Genomic DNA, 21,856 nt, shown 5'->3' with positions numbered 1-21,856 from the left:
AGCTAGTAATATAATCATGTCATTACTACGTAATCTCGAGGCAATGACAAGCTGGAAAGACATGTCCTTCGTCCACAATGTGTACAAGTTGGAAATACTCATACACATGTAAACTGTGTACTACTGCTGGAGACATTGTACAATACTCTTAGTCTGTATGGGTGTATGCATGCCACAAGATAAGTAATAATAAATGAATAACAATCATGAAATTGTCATCGTCATAAATCATAAATCATAATTCTAGTAGTAAAATCTTGAAATCTATCTAACTCATAAATCATAAATCATAACTTTGAAGATATCATAAAATCGATATAATTAGTAAAATATAATTGAAATCATATTTATTGAGGCATGCTTAGAATTTAGATAAATAAAACTGTGAACACGAAAAATTCCTGACGACGAGGAACAAGAATACGTGTACAAAAATAATATTTTGTTGTTTAATGATTTTTTGGGGTTACGATCTCTCTCAAATTTGGTCCTTTGATTCTATCTCCGTAAGATGTAGATTTGTTGATCCAAGGGCCGTCGAGGCTTGATCTTGGATGAACAGTTGTAAGTTTCTTCAAGGGCCTTCGTGGCTTTGATCTTGAAGGTTGATGGAAGTTTCTTCAAGGGCCTTCAGGGCTTGATCTTGAATGTTGATGGATGAGCGGATCTTCAAGGGCTTTTGGGCTTGATCTTGAAGAACGGTTGGTTTTCTTCAAGGGCCGTCGAGGCTTGATCTTGAATGAACAGTTGGTTTTCTTCAAGGGCTTTTGGGCTTGATCTTGAAGAATAGATGTGTGGATTTGTTTGTTGATCCAAGGGCCGTCGGGGTTTGATCTTGGATGAACAGTTGTTGAACGGATCTTCAAGGGCCTTTGAGGCTTAATCTTGAAGAACAGTTGTTTGTTCATCCAAGGGCCGTCGGGGCTTGATCTTGGATGAATGGATCTTCAAGGGCCTTCGGGGCTTGATCTTGAAGAATAGATGTGTGGATTTGTTTGTTGATCCAAGGGCCGTTGGGGCTTGATCTTAGGATGAACGGATGATGAACGATGAACACTTTCTTCAAGGGCCGTCGAGGCTTGATCTTGAGTTGGTGGGAGTTCTTCAAGGGCCGTTGGGGCTTGATCTTGAAGGAGGATTTGACGAAGAACGAAGAGTGCTTTCTTGATCCTTCGGGATTTTCTTGAGAGCTTTAGAACTTTAAGGCTTCAAGGTTTTGGGGAATTCTCTTCCAATTTGGGAGTAGAGAAATGTATTTGTGAATTCCTTGATGATCTCTTCCTCTTGATGGAGAAGCCTATTTATAGGCTTTGAGAATGAATCACCACCACAAATTTTCTTGGTGAAGTGAATGGAGGTTGTAGGTGAAGTGAATGGATGTTGTAGGTGAAGTAAGTGTGTGAGGTTGGTGAAGTAAATAAATGTTGTAATTTTAATACATTGGTTAACATTTATTTTACCGAAATTTCGATGTCTACAAAAAAATTTATGAAATAAAAGTCCACTCATTGATCATATAGGAAGTCTTCCTCAAGCTTGGTTTGTCCTCTAGGATCTCTGGAACTCCTCGCACCTAAGTGAATAAATGAAACCAAGCAAAACTCTATAAAACAATCAAATTCTCATTCGATTCTCAACCAAATTTCGTGAAATTTATATCAAAGTGCAGTTAGGGAAGAGAGGAACAAGATCGTACCAAGTTGGAGGTTGAAAAATGGCTGGAATCTCGCCGGAAAAAACAAGAAAACTTCCTTCTTCGAATCTGTGTCCAAAACCACCTATACTTTACAATTTTTTTTTACACCAATCTAGTCCTAATCAACCAAGTGAAGCTATTGGTAGAGTTTAGAAGTCTCACATGTGCCTTGAATGACGGGAAACTAATCGAATTTTCACTGTAACCGTCGAAGTTCCCGTTCCGAGACTTCGACTTTGCATTTTCCAACAAAGGTGGAGTCTTTGGATGGAGGTGAGGTGGGGATGGTGATGATGGCAGCCAATGATCGTGACTCGCCGTCAAACAGCGAAGTCGTTATTCGTTTTTCTCGATTTATTGAACACGGAAGAGAGAGATGCATAGAGGTTTTCAGAAACATGGGGAAAAGAGAAGAAGGGAAGAAAGAAAAAGAGAAGGGAAGAAAGGAAAAAAAAAAACTTTCCCCCATGGGACCCACTTCCCTTAGAAATCAAAGAATTCTCCGAAAATGGAATAAAATAACTAAAATAATGTTGCGTAAAAACTTCGTTTTAAGTCTGATTTTTGTCTTACTTGTACCCACGCATTTGTAATGGTTGAGACCATGGCTTCTAAGGAAGTAACAAGTGTGCATACATAAATTAACCACAACCAATAAGAGAAGGATATGTGAAAAATATGCTTAATATGACGGTTTTACCCTTGACTTCGTGAGTAAACCAAAATTTTACCCTAAAAGAATAAGACGTAGTTTGCCCAAAGATAATGGGCTTTATGCCACTAACGGACCGTGGGTTCTTTGGGATGCCAATGACATATATTATGGGGTCTTTGGGCCGCCATACTTCCATCGGGCCATACTTGGTCCAGTGGTGGCAGGGCACCGATTTTCTGGAGTCTTCCTTTGGGTGTCCGGCGCATCTGAACTCTTACCAACATGGACCTTCAAAACTGCTAACTAGTTATGGAGACTGTCCTACATCACAAAGAACTGCCTAGTATGCTCATAGCCTCCCTTCACAGCTGCTTGCTAAATTTTATCCTTATAAATAGTCAGGTTAAACAGAAAAAACAGTGATTGCTACTTACTACTCAGAAGTCTCTCAAGTTCTATTTTTCTGTCTACTACTTTTCTGACTTAATTAGGCATCTGACCTTTGGCGTACACCATCTCCCTTTTTTCAGGGTATACGTCAATTAGGCTAATGATTTTTGTTCTCTTGTAGGTGAAACTTCGTCAAATCAGACGTGTATAAAATTTACATTTATAACAATGGCTGAAGATGCTAAACTACGAAGCATGATAGCTAGTCGAATGGTAATCACCACCCCTGAAGAGCCTATATTGAAATTGGAGTCTCACTTGACTTACACAAGAAGTTCAATGACTATCATGAAAGCTTAATTCTGGACTACATGCTTCAGCCACTTATTGTATTTGAGTGAGATGAATTAGTGGTCAAATTGTCCATGATCTGGTATTGTGCCGAGTAGCAAATAAGGATGTAGACATCACTGATCTGAGCTACGCTATTGTTACAAAGTTCACGGAGCATGACTTTGCTCTGATTACCTGGCTAGTGTCAAATATCGATGATTTGAATACTAAGAAGATGTACTTTCCTAGGAAGGCCATTGTGACCAGAAATTGTTGCAAACTGTATTTAGTAGCCGCCATGATAAGAATGATTTACTGAAAGTGTGCATTTTTACATTTAGTGATTTAACGAGTTGACAAAGTGTGCAGGTAAAGGACCTTTACCTGTATCGATCGGACAATTTGACAAAATTCTTTGACTAGGGACACTTTGTCCTTTGAGTACACCCGAGATGCCTTTTTTTTATTTTTTTGATTAGTACAATGGAACACCCTATTTAACTAATTCGACTATAGAACATAAAATAGAACTTGCAACGAAGAGTTTGAGTCCACGAAATGCAAAATAAAAATTACAATGCAAAGTTTCAAGTTGGTTTGACCTATTATAAAATATCAAAATTTAGAGAAATGGGTTGTTAGTTGTACATATGTAAATGACAATAGTATGCAACTCTTGTATGGTTTGGATGCATTAATGCAGTTAGAAGGTTTATTGATCTTTAGTTAATTAGGTAATAGGATTAACATATTTACTGTAAGTTTTAATTGACCTAAATTAGCTCTAATTAATTAGTAGAGGAGTCTACCAATACGGGATGGGACTTACTGATACGTGGTGTAACCTTAGTAAAGGGACATGGCATGTTATGAAAGGGCAGGTCGTGGTGAAAAATTGAAGTTGTGATGGTTGAAGTTTATAGATAGTTTGTCATTGTTCTTGATTTACTGGATTAGTTGTTTGCTAATGAATGGTGCGATTTGTCTTTGCTCATAGTTCGTGCAATTTGTAATTCAACTTGTAATATATTAATAAGCTGAAATTGTCTGGCAATTGCTCCATTGAACTTATTTACGACTATTTTTGGTGTCATTATTGTTCACATTAGTGTACAGAAACATGACACCATGTCGTTAAGCTAGCCAGCTAGGACCAAAAGTGTAGACCCAATTCCAAAGCTCCAGAGGGAACAATAAGGGATTTTCTGCAGTACTGTAGAATATTGAATACTTCCTGGTGTTTTTCTGGTTAGATCTTCTATTCAGAGTTTGAAACCCCCGCACGTACACGATCCAAGATGGCTTTCCCATCAAGTACGTTGCCTTGTTGAAGCTCCAAGTAGTCCTTGTACTTCATGCCAATATATGCTGCTGCCGGATGCTGTGCAGTGTCTACCAACTTTGGTGCAGGTCTAACTACTGTTTCAAGTGATGGGCCAGTCGGAGTGGCTACCGATATTCTTGTTGATTTGTTGTTCAGCACTGCCCTGTGAATGTTGCTCCTGTACTTTCCATTGCTAAATATCTACGACGTACATACGTACATGTAGCAAAATGGAAATTAATGTTTGTGATTGCCAATGATCGATAAAGAATGCCTCAAATATCTCTAGGGTTAATACCATTAAACAGTAATACTAAGTGACGAAGTGAAATTGAATAGGAATATTTACCTCAAGGTGATCGCCAGTGTTGACAAGGAAGGAGTAGGGTGCAGCATTGACGTTGACCCATTTACCCTTGTGTTGCACTTGAAGGCCACTGATCCCATTCTGCATAAGAAGGGTCAAGAGGCCATGATCAGAATGAGGAGGCATCCCCATTGCAAGTTCTGGCTGTGGACAAGGAGGATACAGGTTTGCAATGAAGATTTGCAAGCCAGCTGATTCCACATCCAAGGCCGTGTCAAAGTCTGTGGCCTCCAACCCCAGGCTCTCTGATATTCCTTTCAGTAGCTCCCTTGTCACTTCTCTTGTTCTTTTGCAATACTCTGATGCAAGCTCACTGCACCAACAAAAAGACAGGTGAACGCGTTTTGTGTACTAACCTAATTTACCATATGAGATTCGAACTCATGTGTAAGGAGAAAGTTACATTTCTCAGACCAACTTACATAAACCACTTCTCTTAATGATTTAGGATTCTTTTTAATGCTTATTATGATCATGTGTTAACACACATCTCTTTAAATTAAAGCTTCATAATTGGAATTCAACTTGGTTTTAAAATATGTTCATCTGTGCCACTGCCAAGTAATTCAACTTTTGGAACTTAATTACTTGATTAACTTCTAAAAGACCACAAGATAAGAACATAATTAAATCATCATTATTCAACATACCCTACCCAACAAGACCATGATTTAACAAGGCTGATAACATATATTTAACTAAATAATGTACATTATCAAGAATGGTGGTCGATGACTAACCTGAAGCCAGCAGGTTTAGAGGGGAAGTGAAACTCAGGATATACAAAAACCTTGAGAAAATCCCTCCAAAACCGAACATTCTCCACAGAGGCATTGAAGCTGGTCCCGCATCTGATGGGGTCCAACACGTGCTTGCCTTCAAACTCCTGCTTCTCCTCCTCCGTCAGATCAAAAAAGCCCTCACAACCATCCAAGATTGCCTTCATCAGACTCTCTGGCACACCATGATTGATCACCTACCAGTGGAAAATGAAAATATATAAAAATACAAAACCAATAATTGCCCTTTTCTTTCTTGAGGCATTTAGACTTGAGTAAAAAAATCGAAGATTTAAATGAAGTCCAGTATTAGGTATTTCTTTTATACTTATTTTATATTTCTTTAAGGTATTAGAGATAAATCAAAATCTTTTAATTGCATCTTGTAATTTCAATAATCTACTTAATATCTTCTAACAAAAAACTAATATACTAGCACAAATTCATCATATGTAGAATATATGACCCTAACTCTAATCAAGCAACAAAATATAATATACTTATGAGTGAGATATGAAGCCTAACTAAAAGTACAAAATCATAATATGCCTACTAGCAAGACACATTGATCTGTAATACATGTTGACTATAAAAAAAAAATGTAATACAAGTAGATAAATACAACCAACCTATTATATAGGTTCGTTATAAAAATAAAATAAAATCTATAACTATATAGGGTTTAGAGCATGAAGAAGAACAAGAAGTAACAAAAAAATAGGAAATAAGTAAACTAATTAAAGAGATAATTATTGATAATAAAATAATCTTAAATTTAAGAATTTGACTTATTTTAATAAAGTGGGCGATCTATTACTAATATTGGCTATGAAATTGGACATCTTTTTTTTTCTTTTGAGTACTATAGTCCAATAGTATTTTTCTTCACTTATATGAATGATATATATGTGTAGGGTGGAGGGTGTAGGTACCATGAAGAAGCCCCACTCCTGGCAGGCTTTGCCGAGGTCGTTGATGGCTTTAGAGCGCTGTTCAGGAGTAGCAGATGTTGTGAGAAGAGATAAGTCAACGGTCGGAACGATTGCTGCTTCTGTATCTTCTTCGAAAGCTTTCTGATCATCGTGGGGATTATTATTGTTTGTGTAGGTATAAGTGGGAGGAACAATGAAGTTGCCGTTGGTGTCTTGTGATTCCGCAATAAGCTTTTTTATGGTGGTCAGTTTGGGTGGTGGATGATCGCGGCAAACTTGTGACGAGTTAACCTTAACCATTACATCAGTTGCAGCCATTAAACTAGCTAGAGAGAGAGAGAGAGAGAGGGAGAGGGAGGGAGAGAGAGGAAGGTAAGAAATGTAAGAGATAAAGTGGATATGGGGGTGGCGGTGAAAGGGGAGGGAGGGGATCCACATATATATATATATATATATATGTATGTATGTATGTATATATATATGTATGTATGTATGTATATATGTATGTATGTATATATATCCAGTAATTTAGAGATATATCAAGTGGGAAGGGAGGGTCCATATGAAAGAGGATTCGGTCTGGATCTCTCCCATCAAATGCTCAGGACCAAATGATCTGAATCGTTGAAATTTGATACGGTCCGAATCACTTGATCCTGAGCTTTTAATAATAGAGATCTGGACCGGTTCCTCTTCCGGGCCATATATATTCCAATAATGTAGAAAGATTATTATAGTATATGATTGTATTCTTGAACGAACAGAAGTTCTGTCTCTTTCTTTGCAATTTTAATTAAAAATCTATTGCATATTGCATTACATAACAATTTCCTGGAAATTGTAGGCCTTGATTATGATTAGGGATGAACAATGGTTTTGACGGATGGGTAACCGCGATAATTTACTCATAATCGTTTATGCTTATATTCGCATGACTGTTTACCTGTTGCGTAATTGCTTAAACGGTTATATTCATATACATAACCGCTTATAAACGTTAACTATACTCATTTAATCGTAACCGTATACTCGTTTATTCCGTTTACCCATTTATCCCTTTTTTACCCATTTTACCCCCTCCCCCATTTTTCACCCATTTACATATTTTAATTGTTATCAATCAAGATAATATAATATATTCGAAGAATTGATTTGTTACTAACAAAATACTTCTCTTTAATTGAGCAAGCATATTGGAAAGAAAATTAATGTATTTGCGACATATATTTTTTTTTCTCTATCCAAGTAATTCTTTAATTATAACATTCATATGATTACAAAGTAAAACTTCAAAAAACTTAATTTGAAAGGGAATAGCACATTAAAACCTCAGACCGAAATACCAAGCAGTACCTAGATGAATTTATTAGTATCATGACTGTAATGCAATTTATGGTGATACTGGTGACAAATCATCACCAATTCTGATAAAAAAGAAAAGAAAAGGAAAACTAATGAAAATGATTTGAAAATCTTGAGTTTTAATGATAAGGATAAAATAAAAGGTAAAGTGAATAGTACAAGAATTGACTTTTTAGTGTAAAAATATGGTTTTTCATTAAAGTGAACAGTACTAAAAGTTTTTTTTTGTTAAAGTTCCCTTAAAAAAAACTTATGTAGGCTAATGTGGTGATGATGAAAATCAATTCTGATCAAAAGCTTGGGTGGTTTTTTCTTGAAAAAAAAAAATTATATATATATATATATATATATATATATATATATATATATCAAAATAAATTGGTATCCGTTTATAACTGCGGTTAATACTCATAAACGCCAATTTAAATTCCTCTGATAAACGGTTATACTTATAACCATTTAATTGTAACAGTGAAATTTAAATGGACAGGTACCCGCAGTTATCCATTATTAATGGGTATTTGGCCATCCCTAATCATGACACTTAGATTTACATTTTTTTTATTCAGTTAGCCCTTAATCTCAATCTTGGGTATTGGTGAAATTACGGAGCAACTACAGAAGTAATTTGTTGATTTGACAAGGTTATTTAACACATTTAAAAAAGGATTAACCTTAGTTTATTATTCTAAAGTTTCGTGGTTTTCAATATTTGGTACATGAAGTTTTTTCATCACAGAGTCATACCTCAAGTTTTAATTTTGAGATAGTCTCATAAATCCGTTAAGTTGACTGTTAAGTCAGGTATTCTGGTGATGTGGCACCCACGTGGACAATGACTAGACGTCACGTAGATATTTAAAAAAATAAAATTAATAAATTAATAATAAATATAATAATAATAATAATAATAATAATAATAATAAAATATTTATATAAAAAAAAAAACCCCCTCAAAGATAACAATACTTCTCTCTCTCCCTTCCGTCTGTAATGCCCAAAACCTTAACCCTCACCCGCTTCAAAGCCCTCTTGTTATTCCTCTCCGTTTTCCTCAACCCCTACTTCCTCTTCCTCCACACACCTCCAGCCCTTCTTTCCTGCTAGACTTCCTCCCCCACCATGCGCCGCCACCTCGTCTTTGCCATTGCCTCCTCCTCCCGCTCCTGGTCCTGCCGTGAGCCCTACTTCTGCCTCTGGTGCTCCCCCGCCTCCACACAAGCCTTTGCGTTTCTCGATCGCGCACCAATCGAGTCCTCCAACAAGAAGTCCGTCGCTCTGGTCGTCGTCTCCAATGATACCTGATGAAACTGTTAAAGCTTCTTAGCCGTTAGGGTTAGGGCTTATTTTTAGGGTTATTTATGTTATGTTGAATAATTCCTCCTAAACTTGAGGAACACTGTTGCATTTTCTGTTTAACTTAGTCATGCCCACGATTGTAGGACCTGTAAAGTCGTGGGTGGTTGTTTTTCCCTTTTTTGTCTCGGTGTAAGGCAATTTATTAGCCATAACAGTTGTTTAGCTAAATAAGACTTCTCCCGGTTTTCTAGTATGAACTGGTTTTACATTCACAAGAGCTTTCTGCTATTCTTTTAGTTCTAACATCTGGTATCAAAGCCCCACCACGGGGCCTGATCAAAGCTTGCAACATAGTCACCGGCGTGAAAGAACAAAACCATGGCATCTGAAAACAGCTTCGTGCAACCTGCCATTTTGAAGTTTGATGGACACTACGATCATTGGAGTATGTTAATGGAAAACTTTCTACATTCCAAAGAGTATTGGAACTTGGTGGAGATAGGGATAATTGCAGTAGCAGAAGAAGTGGATCCAAGTGAAGCACAGAAGAAAGTGATTGAAGATCAGAAGTTGAAGGACCTGAAGTGCAAGAACTATTTGTTCTAGGCCATCGATTGTTCGATCCTAGAGACAATTTTGAAGAAGGATATAGCGAAGGATATCTGGGATTCTTTGAAATAGAAATATCAAGGAACAACACGTGTCAAATGTGCTCAATTACAGGCTCTTCGAAAGGAGTTTGAAGTGCTGCACATGAAGGTTGGAGAATCAGTCAACGACTATTTTGGTAGGACTCTCATCATTGCTAACAAGATAAGGATTCATGGGGAGCACATGGAGGATGTCGTAATCATTGAGAAGATTTTGCAGTCTATGACTCCAAAATATGACTACGTTGTATGTTCTATTGAGGAGTCAAATGACTTGGATACTTTGTCGATCGATGAGCTTCAGAGTAGTCTATTGGTGCATGAACAACGTGTCAGCCGTCATGTTGTAGTGGATGAACAAGCACTGCAAATTACTTCTGGAGTCCAGCAAGGATGATGAGGTAGGGGTTGAAGTACCTCTCGTGGAAGAGGAAGAGGAAGGGGTAGATTTGGGTACGACAAATCTACCCTAGAATGCTACAATTGTCATGAATTGGGGCATTTTCAGTGGGAGTGCCCAAAGAAAGCAAAGGAACAAAAGGCCAACTGCGCAGAGACAAAAGAAGAGATGTTGTTAATGACTTATGTTGATTTCAATGAAGCTGAAACGGAGCATGTTTGGTTTTTTGATTCCGGGTGTAGCAACCATATGTGTGGCAAGAAGGAGATATTTGTTGATTTTGATAGCAGTTTCAAAGAATCTGTAAAGCTGGGGAATGGCTCAAGACTCACTGTTCAAGGAAAAGGCAAGGTTCGAATAGGGGTGAATGAAATTGTTCATGTAATCACGGATGTCTTCTTTGTACCAGAACTGAAGAATAATCTGCTAAGCATCAGACAGCTACAAGAGAAGGGACTCGCTGTGCTTATTCAACAAGGAAAATGTAAGATCTTTCATCCCGAGAAAGGTCTAATAATTGAAACAGAAATGACTCACAACAGAATGTTCGTTGTGCTTGCTCATTGTCCACCACCAAAGGAGCAAAAATGTTTCTCCTCTTTAATCACAGACCAAGCCAGTTTTTAGCATTGTCGATATAGGCACCTTAGCTGGAATGGACTCAAGGTACTCCAGCAAAAGAAGATGGTGGAAGGATTACCCTAGTTCAAAGCCATTCAATAAGTACATGAAGGCTGTCTGGTGGGAAGACAACACCGTGATCCATTTCTAAAGGAAAGTATATGGAGAGCTTCTCAAGTTCTTCAGTTGGTGCACACTGACATATGTGGTCCGATTAATCCACCTTCGAACAGCAACAAAAGGTATTTAATCACCTTTATTGATGATTTCAGCAGAAAAACTTAGGTTTTCTTCTTGACAAAAAAATCAGAAGCCTTTGCTATTTTCAAATCCTAAAAAGCTAGGGTTGAAAAGGAAACTAGAGTGTTCATTCGAAATCTGAGGACAGATCAAGGGGGTGAGTTCACATCACAAGAGTTTGCAAGTTCTTGTAACGAGTATGGGATACATAGACAACTGACAGCCGCATACACTCCTCAACAAAATGGTGTCGCCGAGGAAAAACCGAACTATTATGAATATGGTGCGAAGTTTGTTGTCAGAGAAGCGAGTTCCTAAAACTTTTTGGCCCGAAGCTGTGAATTGGACGGTGCATGTGCTGAACAGAAGTCCAACCCTTACCGTAAAGAGCAAAACACCTGAAGAAGCTTGGAATGGACGCAAACCATCAGTGAAGCATTTCAGAGTTTTTGGCTGCATATCGCATGTCCATGTACCTGATAACAAGAGGGAAAAGTTGGATGCCAAGAGTCTCAAATGTGTATTTTTAGGGGTCAGTGAAGAATCAAAAGCATACAGGCTGTTTGATCTTTTGTCAAAAAGAAAAATAATTATTAGCAGAGAAGTGGTCTTTGAAGAAGACCAAGGGTGGAGTTGGGATGACAGTCACAAGAAAGCCATACTGGTTGATTTGGAATGGTGAAGGTATGTTCGAAGATTTTAAGAGATCCATGATGGTGAAGATATTTACTTGGAATGATGAAGGTATGTTCGAAGATTTTAAGAGATCCATGATGGTTGACTTTGACATGACGGATCTCGGGAAAATGAGATATTTTCTGGGCATTGAAGAATTGCAAAATGAAGATGGTATCTTCATCAGTCAACGGAAATATGCTCAAGAGATTCTGGAAAGGTTCAATATGGATCGGTGTAACTCAGTTCATAATCCAGTGGTTCTTGAATTTAAGCTCACAAAAGATGAAGGCGAAGTTGAAGTTGATGGTACTGTCTACAAGCAGGTGGTGGGAAGTCTCATGTATTTAACTGCCACTCGCCTTGATTTGATATTTATCGTTAGTCTGATTAGGTACATGGAGCGTCCTACTGAGTCTCACTTACTGGCGGTAAAGAGAGCTTTGAGGTACATGAAGGGTACAATTGGTTTTGGGATGCTTTACAAGAAGGGAGGAAGTGAAGAACTTATATGATACACGGATAGTGATTATGCTGCCGATCAGGACAACAGGAAAAGTACCTGAGGTTATGTTTTCTTAATGAGCTCGGGAGCTGTCTCTTGGTCTTTAAAGAAGCAACCAGTGGTTATTCTCTCTACCACTGAAGCTAAGTTCATAACTACAACATCAAGTGCATGCCAGGTTGTGTGGCTTAGAAGAATTCTTAGCCATCTGAATCAAGTGCAAAGCAGTCCAACAGTGGTGTTTTATGATAATATGTCGGCGATTAGACTCTCGAAGAATCCTGTGATGCATGGTCGAAGCAAGCATATAGATGTGAGATTTCATTTTCTTCGGGATCTTGTCAAGGATGGAACTTTAGAGTTAATTCACTGTTCTACATAAGAACAAGTTGCAGATGTTCTAACAAAGCCATTAAAGCTTGATGATTTTCTGAAGATGCGAAGCTTACTGGGTGTGTGTGAATATCCAGGTGTAAACTGAATAACAATGGTATTCAGTTTAAGGGAGGATGATGAAACTGTTAAAGCTTCCTACCCGTTAGGGTTAGGGCTTGTTTTTAGGGTTATTTATGTTATGTTGAATAATTCCTCCTAAACTTGAGGAACACGGTTGCATTTTCTGTTTAACTTAGTTATGCCCACGATTGTAGGACCTGTAAAGTCGTGGGTGGTTTTTTTCCCTTTTTTGTCTCGGTGTAAGGCTATTTATTAGCCACAATAGTTGTTTAGCTAAATAAGACTTCTCCCAGTTTTCTAGTACGAACAGGTTTTACATTCACAAGAGCTTTCTGCTATTCTTTTGGTTTTAACAATACCACCCGCTTTTCATACACTTTCAAGGGAGGGCTTTGTTTTGCGATCCGCGTGGCGCACATGGTCAAGGAGTCGTCGATCGCGGTGAGCCGGATGTGAGGTGGTTTGTGTTTGGCGACAACGACACGGTGTTCTTAGTGGAGAATCTGGTGAAGACGCTGTCAAAGTCAAAGTACGATCATGATCGGTGGTTTTACATCGGGAGCAATTCAGTTGCAGTCGCGATTACAGGGAGAGTAACGATGATTGAAGAAGAAGGCGATGGGGTTAGATTGGAAGGTGGTTGGCGATGAGGGTTGATTGCAGGAAGTGTGGCTAGGGATTGGATTAGAGGGTATCCTCTAGGGTTTTTTTTTTTTTTTTTTTTTTTTCCTCTTTTAATTAAATAATAATAATAATAATAATAATAATAATAATAATAATTATTATTATTATTATAATTATTTTTTATTAATTTTAATTTTTTTAATATCCACGTGGCGTCCATTCATTGTCTATGTGGACACTACGTCATCAGTTAACGGTTGATTTAACAACAACCTTAACAGATGTATGAAAGTGTTCAAGATTATGATTTTAGGTATCACTCTGGGATGAAAAAAATTTCATGTAATAAATGTTGAAAATCATAAAACTTTAGGGTAATAAACTGAAATTAACCCAAAAAACAAATAAAAAATGCTACAGGGATGCATGCTTCTCCTTGGGTTTTTGCAGAACCTTTCTTCTCCTTCTCTAGCATTCATCACGGTGATTCAGACGACGGAGAGGAGTAGCAATTGGGTTGAGTTGAGAACAGGAGAGGCGTAGCCGCAATGATCTATCCGTCGGAGCTTGAACAGAAGTGAGTCGGCAGAAATCATGTGGCTGCCAACCCTTTTCTCTCCTATCCTCTTCTCTCTCTCTCTTTCTCTCTCTCTCTCTCTCTCTCTCTCTCCTCTCTGTGTTTCATAACATCAGACTTTCTCTCTCCTCTTCCTCTCGGAGACACATATATACAAATACTCCTTGGTGCGGCCTTTCCCTCGATTTTTCCTTTAATATTTTTTTCAATTTTTTATTTCTAAATCTCACTCACTCGAACCTACCTACAGCAGTACAAAGTTCTCAACTTTTCCCCATCCAAGCTACTATTTAGGTAAAATCTCAGAGCTCCCCCAATTTGAATTTTCAATTCGGGTGGAGGAAAGGGAAGGCCCGCATCCCTAGGCCTTTTTTATTTGTTTAGTTTTTTAATTTAAATTTTTTTTAAAATCTTTAATTTTTTTTAATATTTATGTGGGCTCATATTGACACATGTCGTCCTATCATTGTCCACGTAGACATCACGTCATCAGTTAACGACTGACTGCCAACTTAACGGGTGTATGAAACTGTCCCAAAATTAAGACTTCAGGTATGACTCTAGGATGAAAAAAACTTCATGTACCAAATGTTGAAAACCACGAAACTTCAGGGTAGTAAACTGAGATTAACTCTTTAAAAAATGAACAATACTTGGCTACTCAAAAATGAGTAGGAACTCCTACTCAAAATTTCTCAAAATTGTTTGTTGTCAATTTATAGAACATCGTGTTTATAATCAAAACTATTCATATTATAAATCACTCTATAAAGATCGCTTCTACAAAAAATCAATTAAAACTAAGCTCGTTTAGTCATCAAACTGTTTAAAAACAAATGAACGGAATTGGTAAAAGCATTGCGAACTGTGTATGTATTTGCTACAATAGATTGACTAAACAACCTTATTTTTAATTTATTTTTTGCAAAAATGATGTTTATAGTGTGATTCATAGTATGAACGGTTCTGATCAGAAGCACAAAGATCTATGATTAAAACATTAAGAGTTTTGATTAGGAGTTCCTACTCATGTTTGAGTAGCCAAGTATTGTTCTTAAAAAAATATAATACTTTTGTAATCCCCTCACTTATTGTTAATGTACCTTCACCTCTTCATTCTCATCATCGAAAAATCTTAACGCAAAAAATCATTTGATTTGAACATCGTTTATCCATCCATGCGTTGCAAATTCATCTACGGTTTAGCTAACAAGTAAAATCCTCATGATGCCGTCCATTTGTTTTATACTCATGAATGCCTAAACACATCTCCAAATTGAATGATTCTTTGCATATATGATTTCTATATGATGATAAAGAAAATGAACGGTTCTTATTATAATGTTTTATGTAAAGATATGTTAATCATAAGTGGGGGGACAAGTAGGTTCCCAATAAAACTTGAGGGGCACACAAGCAGTGCCCTTAAAAAAGGGCTTTTGACTACTTTTAATATTTAATTGCTGAAATGATTCGTTTTTAGCAAGTCATCGGTATTTCATCGTTGTGTCGTTGATATGAGGTCAATATGTTGTCGAAATATAATCGATATGCTGTAGGTATTTGATTTTAATCATTTTAGTAACGAAAAATGTATCTAATTGTAATTGCCCTAAAAATGAGAATTTAGGCTAAAATAAATGAAATCTTGAGTATCCAGGCATATATCATTATCAAGAGTCAAATTTTTTTTTTTTGGGACCAAGTCAATGGATTATGTTTATTACTTGGGTATAGGTCAACAAGTAATGCCCAATAATTTAAAACTCTTCTCATTAAATAAAAAATAGCTTTGTACTTCAAAGTTTTATCTCTAAACACTCATCTATTTTATTTAAAAGAAGTTTTTTTTTTTTTTCTTTTGAGAGAAACAATTATTTTTCTTTGGACACCCATAAAATTTTGGAACAAACAACATAATAACTAGGGGTAGTTTTGGTATATTACCGTACCAAAACCTTTGTACCAATTACCATACCAAATATTTGGTACGGTAAAATCTATTACCATTACCATACCAAACTTTCGGTATATCAAATATTGGTATACCAAATAGTTTGGTTGGTATGGTATGCCAATGGTAATTGCCACTTTGTTTTTCGCCACATAGTTTGCCCAAAATCTAATATTTTTTAATTAATGTAGAAGTGTAAAAAATATAGAAAAAAAATGTAAACGATCGTAGACAAGCTTTACAATTTTCGTGAAAAGCTTAGCTTTGAAATTCGCCATTATAATCATATAAATTATAGATCAAAATTTAACCGTTGGTTGTTGTTTACATTTACACTTCATTTTTCTCATCAAAATTTGTTTTTTTTCGGAATTTCTTTTTTGAAAACATGATCTATTAAAGGATGTAGGAAGATGAATGGTTTGGATCGTTGATATTATGTTCATAGTTTTATAGTTAGTAAAAATATTGCTTGATGTTTATAAAGTTTCTACAAACTATATGACATCGACTCATATTTCAGTTAACCGTAAATATCAAAACATGATATCAAAGATCTGAACCGTTCATCTTCTTATATTCGCCAGATGATCATGTTTTCAAAATTTTTTTTTTTTTTAAATGAAATTCAGTAAGAAAAATAAAGTGTAAATAACAATCGATGGTTAAATATAAATTTAAGGTTTATGAATTATAGCGTTGGATTTTGAAGCTGACCTCTTCATGAAAGTTGTAAAGCTTGTCACTATGAGTGACTATTTTTTTTTTATTTTTTATTTTTTATTTTTTATACATTTTTTTACACTTCTACAATAATTATTATTAATTTTGCCCTTAAATAATTGTATGAATAAATACATAATATAATATTAATAATATTGGTAGGTATGGTATACCATCGGTACTGGTTTTGGATACTAGTATTGTACTGAAATAGTATGGTACGGTACAAATACCGTACCATTACCAATTGGTACAAATTTTTGGTAATAATTTGGTATGATATGGTTGGTAAGGCGGTTGGTATGGTAATTTGATAAAAATTTCCATCCCTAATAATAACTAATTGAAATTACAGTATTACTAATCAAATATGAACAGGTAAAGACAAAATAAAAAATCAAATACGAGCATGCCACTTCCTCTCTTTGCTACGTTCACCAGAAAAAATCATTTCGTCCCTTCCCTCTTCCTCCTCCCTCCCTAGCTATTGCCTTTATTCCGTCTCATCTTCGTCACAGGCGCTCCACTGGTGACTGATTACTAATCAGAAATTACATTAATCTCATCTTATTCATTCGTTTTTAAGGGCTCGGTGTTCATTAGTTCATCCCATCAATAAAATTAATATTTATTTGCATAAAAATGAGAATATGACAAGTTAGATTAGAGATAATCTGTTATTGTTGGAGCAATTATATTTTTATTTAATAATATATATGTTTATATATTTATGTTTTGTTTTATTACCAATATTATGTACATAACGTTTTGTTTTATTATTATTATTCTATGCATAACAGTCAATTGATTTTGGCTTTTCAATGAGATAAGGAGTTACACAACTTTTTAAGTTTGAAACATGTCATTAGGGGTGGTTCGGTATGGGATACCATACCGAAACTAGTATCCCGAATCCTAAATCAAAATTTTTTGGGACGGGAATTTGAAGACCAATCCCAAACCAAATTTTCGGGAATCCCAAATTTCGGGAATCCCGAAATATTTTCGGGATTTTGGGACAAATCGGGAATCCCAAATTGAAATATAAAATTATGAATTGTTCTTCAAATATATAATTCAAGAACACATTCATGAACTAGGAATTTCATTTCATTCACACTACCATTTAATTGAACACTGGTATGTCTGACTGTTTTTATCATGGTCAAAATTCAAATTAATTAAACCCTTTTTGCAATCTGTTGAGAGACAAAAGAATCAAGTCTTCTGAAATCATCAGCCATGGCAGCAGCAATAATAAAATCCACATGAATATCAAACAGAACATGAAAAATATGTAAGGTGTAGGGCATTCCAGGTTGTAGAGCATGAATTAGAAACTACTAGCATCAATTATAAAAGAATAATATATATATATATATGTATAAATATATATATAATTGTGACATCCCGTCCCGAGATTATTAAAACGTACATGGGAATTGTCAACTTTGCCCCTAATTCGTTTTTTTTGACGTAATTGGTTGTTTTGTGTGTTGGCATGTCCTTGGGCCACACACACACCCCCACACCTGTACCAACTTCTGTCTCTCTCTCTGTGAGTTCCCCGAGCCCCATTCCATTTCTTCTTCTTTGAAAACGTACGGACAAACCCCAAAACCCCTCAAACCTTAACAGATCGAGGGAACCAAGTACACCATCAAGCTCATGAGGCTGAGAGGAGTCCAGTGGTACCATTTTCAGGTAAGGACTTCGACGTTTTCATGTCGATTTTACAAGCTCCGTTTTAGTCACTGTTCATGCAAGATTAATCTAGTTAGTTTTTGGACTTTTGAAGCTTGTAGATGTGTTGGTGAGGTCCCAAGGAGCTTGGGAGTGCATCGTTGGACGGAATTGGACGTCGGAACCACGAACTATAAGTTTGGCCGAATTTTCATATTTTTGGAAAGTTTGATTCCGTTGTTTTTAGGCCCTAAAACTTGTCCAACGTGGTAGATTATGATTAGGGCTTCATTTTGGTATAAATTACGTGAAAAATAGTTGAAAAACGAAGGAGAATAGTGAGTTTAAAGTTTTCCCAGTTTTCCGGTGACCGGAGTCCGGCGATGATAGGCCGGAGAAGAAACAGGAATATTCCGTTAATTTTAACGGAATATTCCTAACGGCAGTAACGGTATCCGGTTAAGTTTAACAGAATATTCCGGAATTTTAACGGAATATTCCTGACGACGTCAATTGACACCGTCAGTGTGCATGGCACGTGGCCGCGCGTGGCCGCGCGTGAGGGCGCGTAGGTCCGTGCCTATTTTGGCGCGTGGGGGCGCGTGAGAGGTCCAAAAATTATTTTAAAAATATGGTTGTGATCCTGAGGTTGTGTAGAGCACGTTGGTATATTCATTTGTCCATTTTGAGCAATGTATGAGAAGTTATTACGAGAAGTTGGTTATGTGCTTTAAAGTTAACGTTTTTATAGTTATTCCAGTGAGTGGGCTTTTGGTTTTCCGTATATACCTATATACATTTATATTCCCAGAAATTGTTTAAAAAGGGGTTATTTACATTATGCCATGCACTTTATTATTATCGTTTATGCATAATTGCATGCATTAGTAGAGGCTTGCATATACATATGCATATTGGGTGCTATGGATGCACAGGTAAGTGCCAGGTAAGTGGTATTCATATTTACATTCAGCAGTAGTTTGAGATGCTTAGAGAGCTCATAACCTGCACCCCCGGTGTTAGTGCTCCCGCCCTGAGTAGGGTACAGTCCTTCACGTGATGTTCACCTCCCGCACCACACGCTCAGCTTGGATCCAAGTTAGGTGCACAGTCCTGTCGTACAGACCACTTTAGGTGGTTCCGACTCGTAGGTGACCCACGATTATTCGCACATCCTTCACGTGATCGTAGCACTAGAGCGTTTATATGTATTACACCCAGGCCTGTCGTACAAACCATTATAGGTGGTTCCGACTCGTGGGCAGGTTCAGTTATTGAGTTTGAGATTTGAGCTCTATATGCAGCCGTACAGGTCACGTTAGGTGACTCCGGCTGCCAGATTATATGTTATCGTTATGAGATATACCTGAGCACTTGCATATCATTATGAGGTTCCGACATGGCATATTATTGAGCATGATTGGTATACCCTTGAGCATGTTTGGCATATTTATACATACGTATATATGTTTATTTTTTGGGAAGTATACAGGTTTTACGGCGAGGGGTTAGATTATATTTTGCTTAATGGTTTTCAAAGAGCTTTGTTTTGCCCACTCACGCTTTTGTTTTGCGCCCCTCCAGGTTCTAGTTGAGTAGTAGTTTCGGTGGTATTCCCAGAGGATTCTCCCGGCTTTTCTGACAGATACTCACCAGCGTAGGGTCACATTCGGGTGCACTTTTATCGCAACTTTTCTTTTGGACTGCTGTATACCTGCTCTGAAATTGTCTTTCACTTACGCTAGCACTTGTTTAGTACTTTGTATGCTAGTTTTTAATTATTCGTACTTTTTTATTATTACTTTATTGGCTTCCGCACGTGCACATGGCTACGTCACCTTCGTGTGACGGCCAGCACGCTCCGATCTTGGTCAGGGTGTGTCAATAATAATTAACATTATATATTTTCGGTTCGGTATGGGATTCCCGAAATATTGAGAAGCCAATCCCGAATCCCATACCGAAATTTTGGGATCGGTTCGGGATAGCATCCTGAAAATTTCAGGAATTTCGGTTTGGGAAATTTTTGGTTTGGGATTGGGATTTTTTCAGTTCGGTTCGGGATTTTTGGGAATTTTTTCCACCCCTACATGTCATTGTTTTTTCAATTAGATAAGTCAATTGATTTTGGCTTTTCAATGAGATAAGGAGTTACAACTTTTTAAGTTTGACTTTTCAATTAGATAAGGAGTTAAGTTTGAAAGACGCCATTACTTCTCTGAATAGAGAAGAAAATCCTAACACGATACATAATCAAACCGTTTTATTTGACTTACGTTTTGATTTTGTCATGCTTTCAATTCCCTCAAACCTTCAACGTCTCTTTATTCCAAATGTGTGTGTGTGTGTATATATGTGTGTGTGTGTATATATATATATATATATTTTCTGATACATAGTTTTGGGAAGCAACATATTGAGAGGCTGTGAGTTCGAAGGTTCTTCCACTATGTAAGGAATTTTATCAGAAGAAGAAGGTTCTGGGCTGTTTTATTTTGGGGACGACGTGGTGTTTGAGAACTGCTTGCATACTTTGGGCAGAGCCACAAAACGTCTTAAAGAGAGCGACTTAGTCCGCGACTCATCTCAAGAATCATTCACCACTCAAGGCTTCTACATTTTTCGGGTAACTTCGTTCCTTTCTATTTTAGTTTCAACATCTATTATCTCTCTAATTTTCGAATGTATGATAGAAATGTAATTTTCTATTGTAATTAGTTCAAGATTCTTACATTATGCTTGAATGAGAGAAATAAACTTGAAATTTGGGTAAAAGTTAGAATTTATAAATTGATATGCACTAATTCCTTTGATTGAGTTTATAAACATAGAAATTTAAAATTTTCGCGTGGAAGAAAAATTTGGAATTTGAGATCTCTAATTCCCAAGTTTAAATTCCATGTAAATCGTTGTCATTTCTCAATTTCTATGATTGAGAGTTTAAAAATAACAAATTCCGTATTCAATTCCATTGTTTTTTTTAGGTTAACCAAATAAGAAAATTCACAAATGCTAGAAAATAAAATTCTTTCATTTCAATATCCTTGGTAATCTTAAATTTCTTCATCCAAGTCACTTAGTACTACGACCTAATGGTGTTCCTCTTCACTTGTAAGTGAGAGGTCTTAGGTTCGATCCTCGCCAAAGGCGAATTTGAATCACAATATTACTAGTCCATTGTAAGACTAAACCCACCCCCTCTCTTTTAATGTAGATAATATCGATTATTTCAAAAAAAAAAAAAATTTTCTCCATCCAATGTAACGCAAATAGAAATGATACAAGCAAGCAAGCTAGCTGCCGTTAACTATAGTAGGCCTAGGTGTTTGCCCTTTCACGGTCAAACGTAAAATTCCTTTGGTCTTTCTCTTTTGTTCTTTCGTCTCTTCTACACTCTTATCATGGCTTCTTTCAATCATACTCATCAGCAGCAGCTGCCCCAGCAGCACCATTCCCTTGCAGCTTTCTCTTCTGCAGCCTCATGCCCAATGGACCAATTTCCTGCCCTTCTTTCCGCAACAGCAGGCCCCTTCCTGCCTCGCGTCCCTCTCGGCCCTACAGTTCTGCCGCTGGCCTTCTTGGCCCAGCTTGGTGTTACACATGTAACACGT

The 21,856-nt window shown here is 36.8% G+C and overlaps 1 protein-coding gene across 1 annotated transcript; it reads right to left on the bottom strand.

Moving 5' to 3' along the window:
- Positions 1-4,080: 4,080 nt before the first annotated feature.
- On the bottom strand, positions 4,081-6,870 carry LOC137728950 (2-oxoglutarate-dependent dioxygenase 19-like). The gene is made up of 4 exons (XM_068467762.1): positions 6,477-6,870; positions 5,506-5,741; positions 4,748-5,078; positions 4,081-4,599 (listed from the first exon to the last, which is right to left on the bottom strand). The coding sequence occupies exons 1-4, from the start codon at positions 6,792-6,794 to the stop codon at positions 4,333-4,335; spliced, it is 1,152 nt and encodes a 383-aa protein (XP_068323863.1). The 5' UTR covers positions 6,795-6,870; the 3' UTR covers positions 4,081-4,332.
- Positions 6,871-21,856: the final 14,986 nt, after the last annotated feature.

The sequence above is a fragment of the Pyrus communis genome, chromosome 3 (genome assembly GCF_963583255.1).
Source record: "Pyrus communis chromosome 3, drPyrComm1.1, whole genome shotgun sequence".
Taxonomy (NCBI): Eukaryota; Viridiplantae; Streptophyta; class Magnoliopsida; order Rosales; family Rosaceae; genus Pyrus; species Pyrus communis.
Note: the sequence above shows the minus strand (reverse complement) of the source record. Positions and strands in the feature narration are given on the sequence as shown.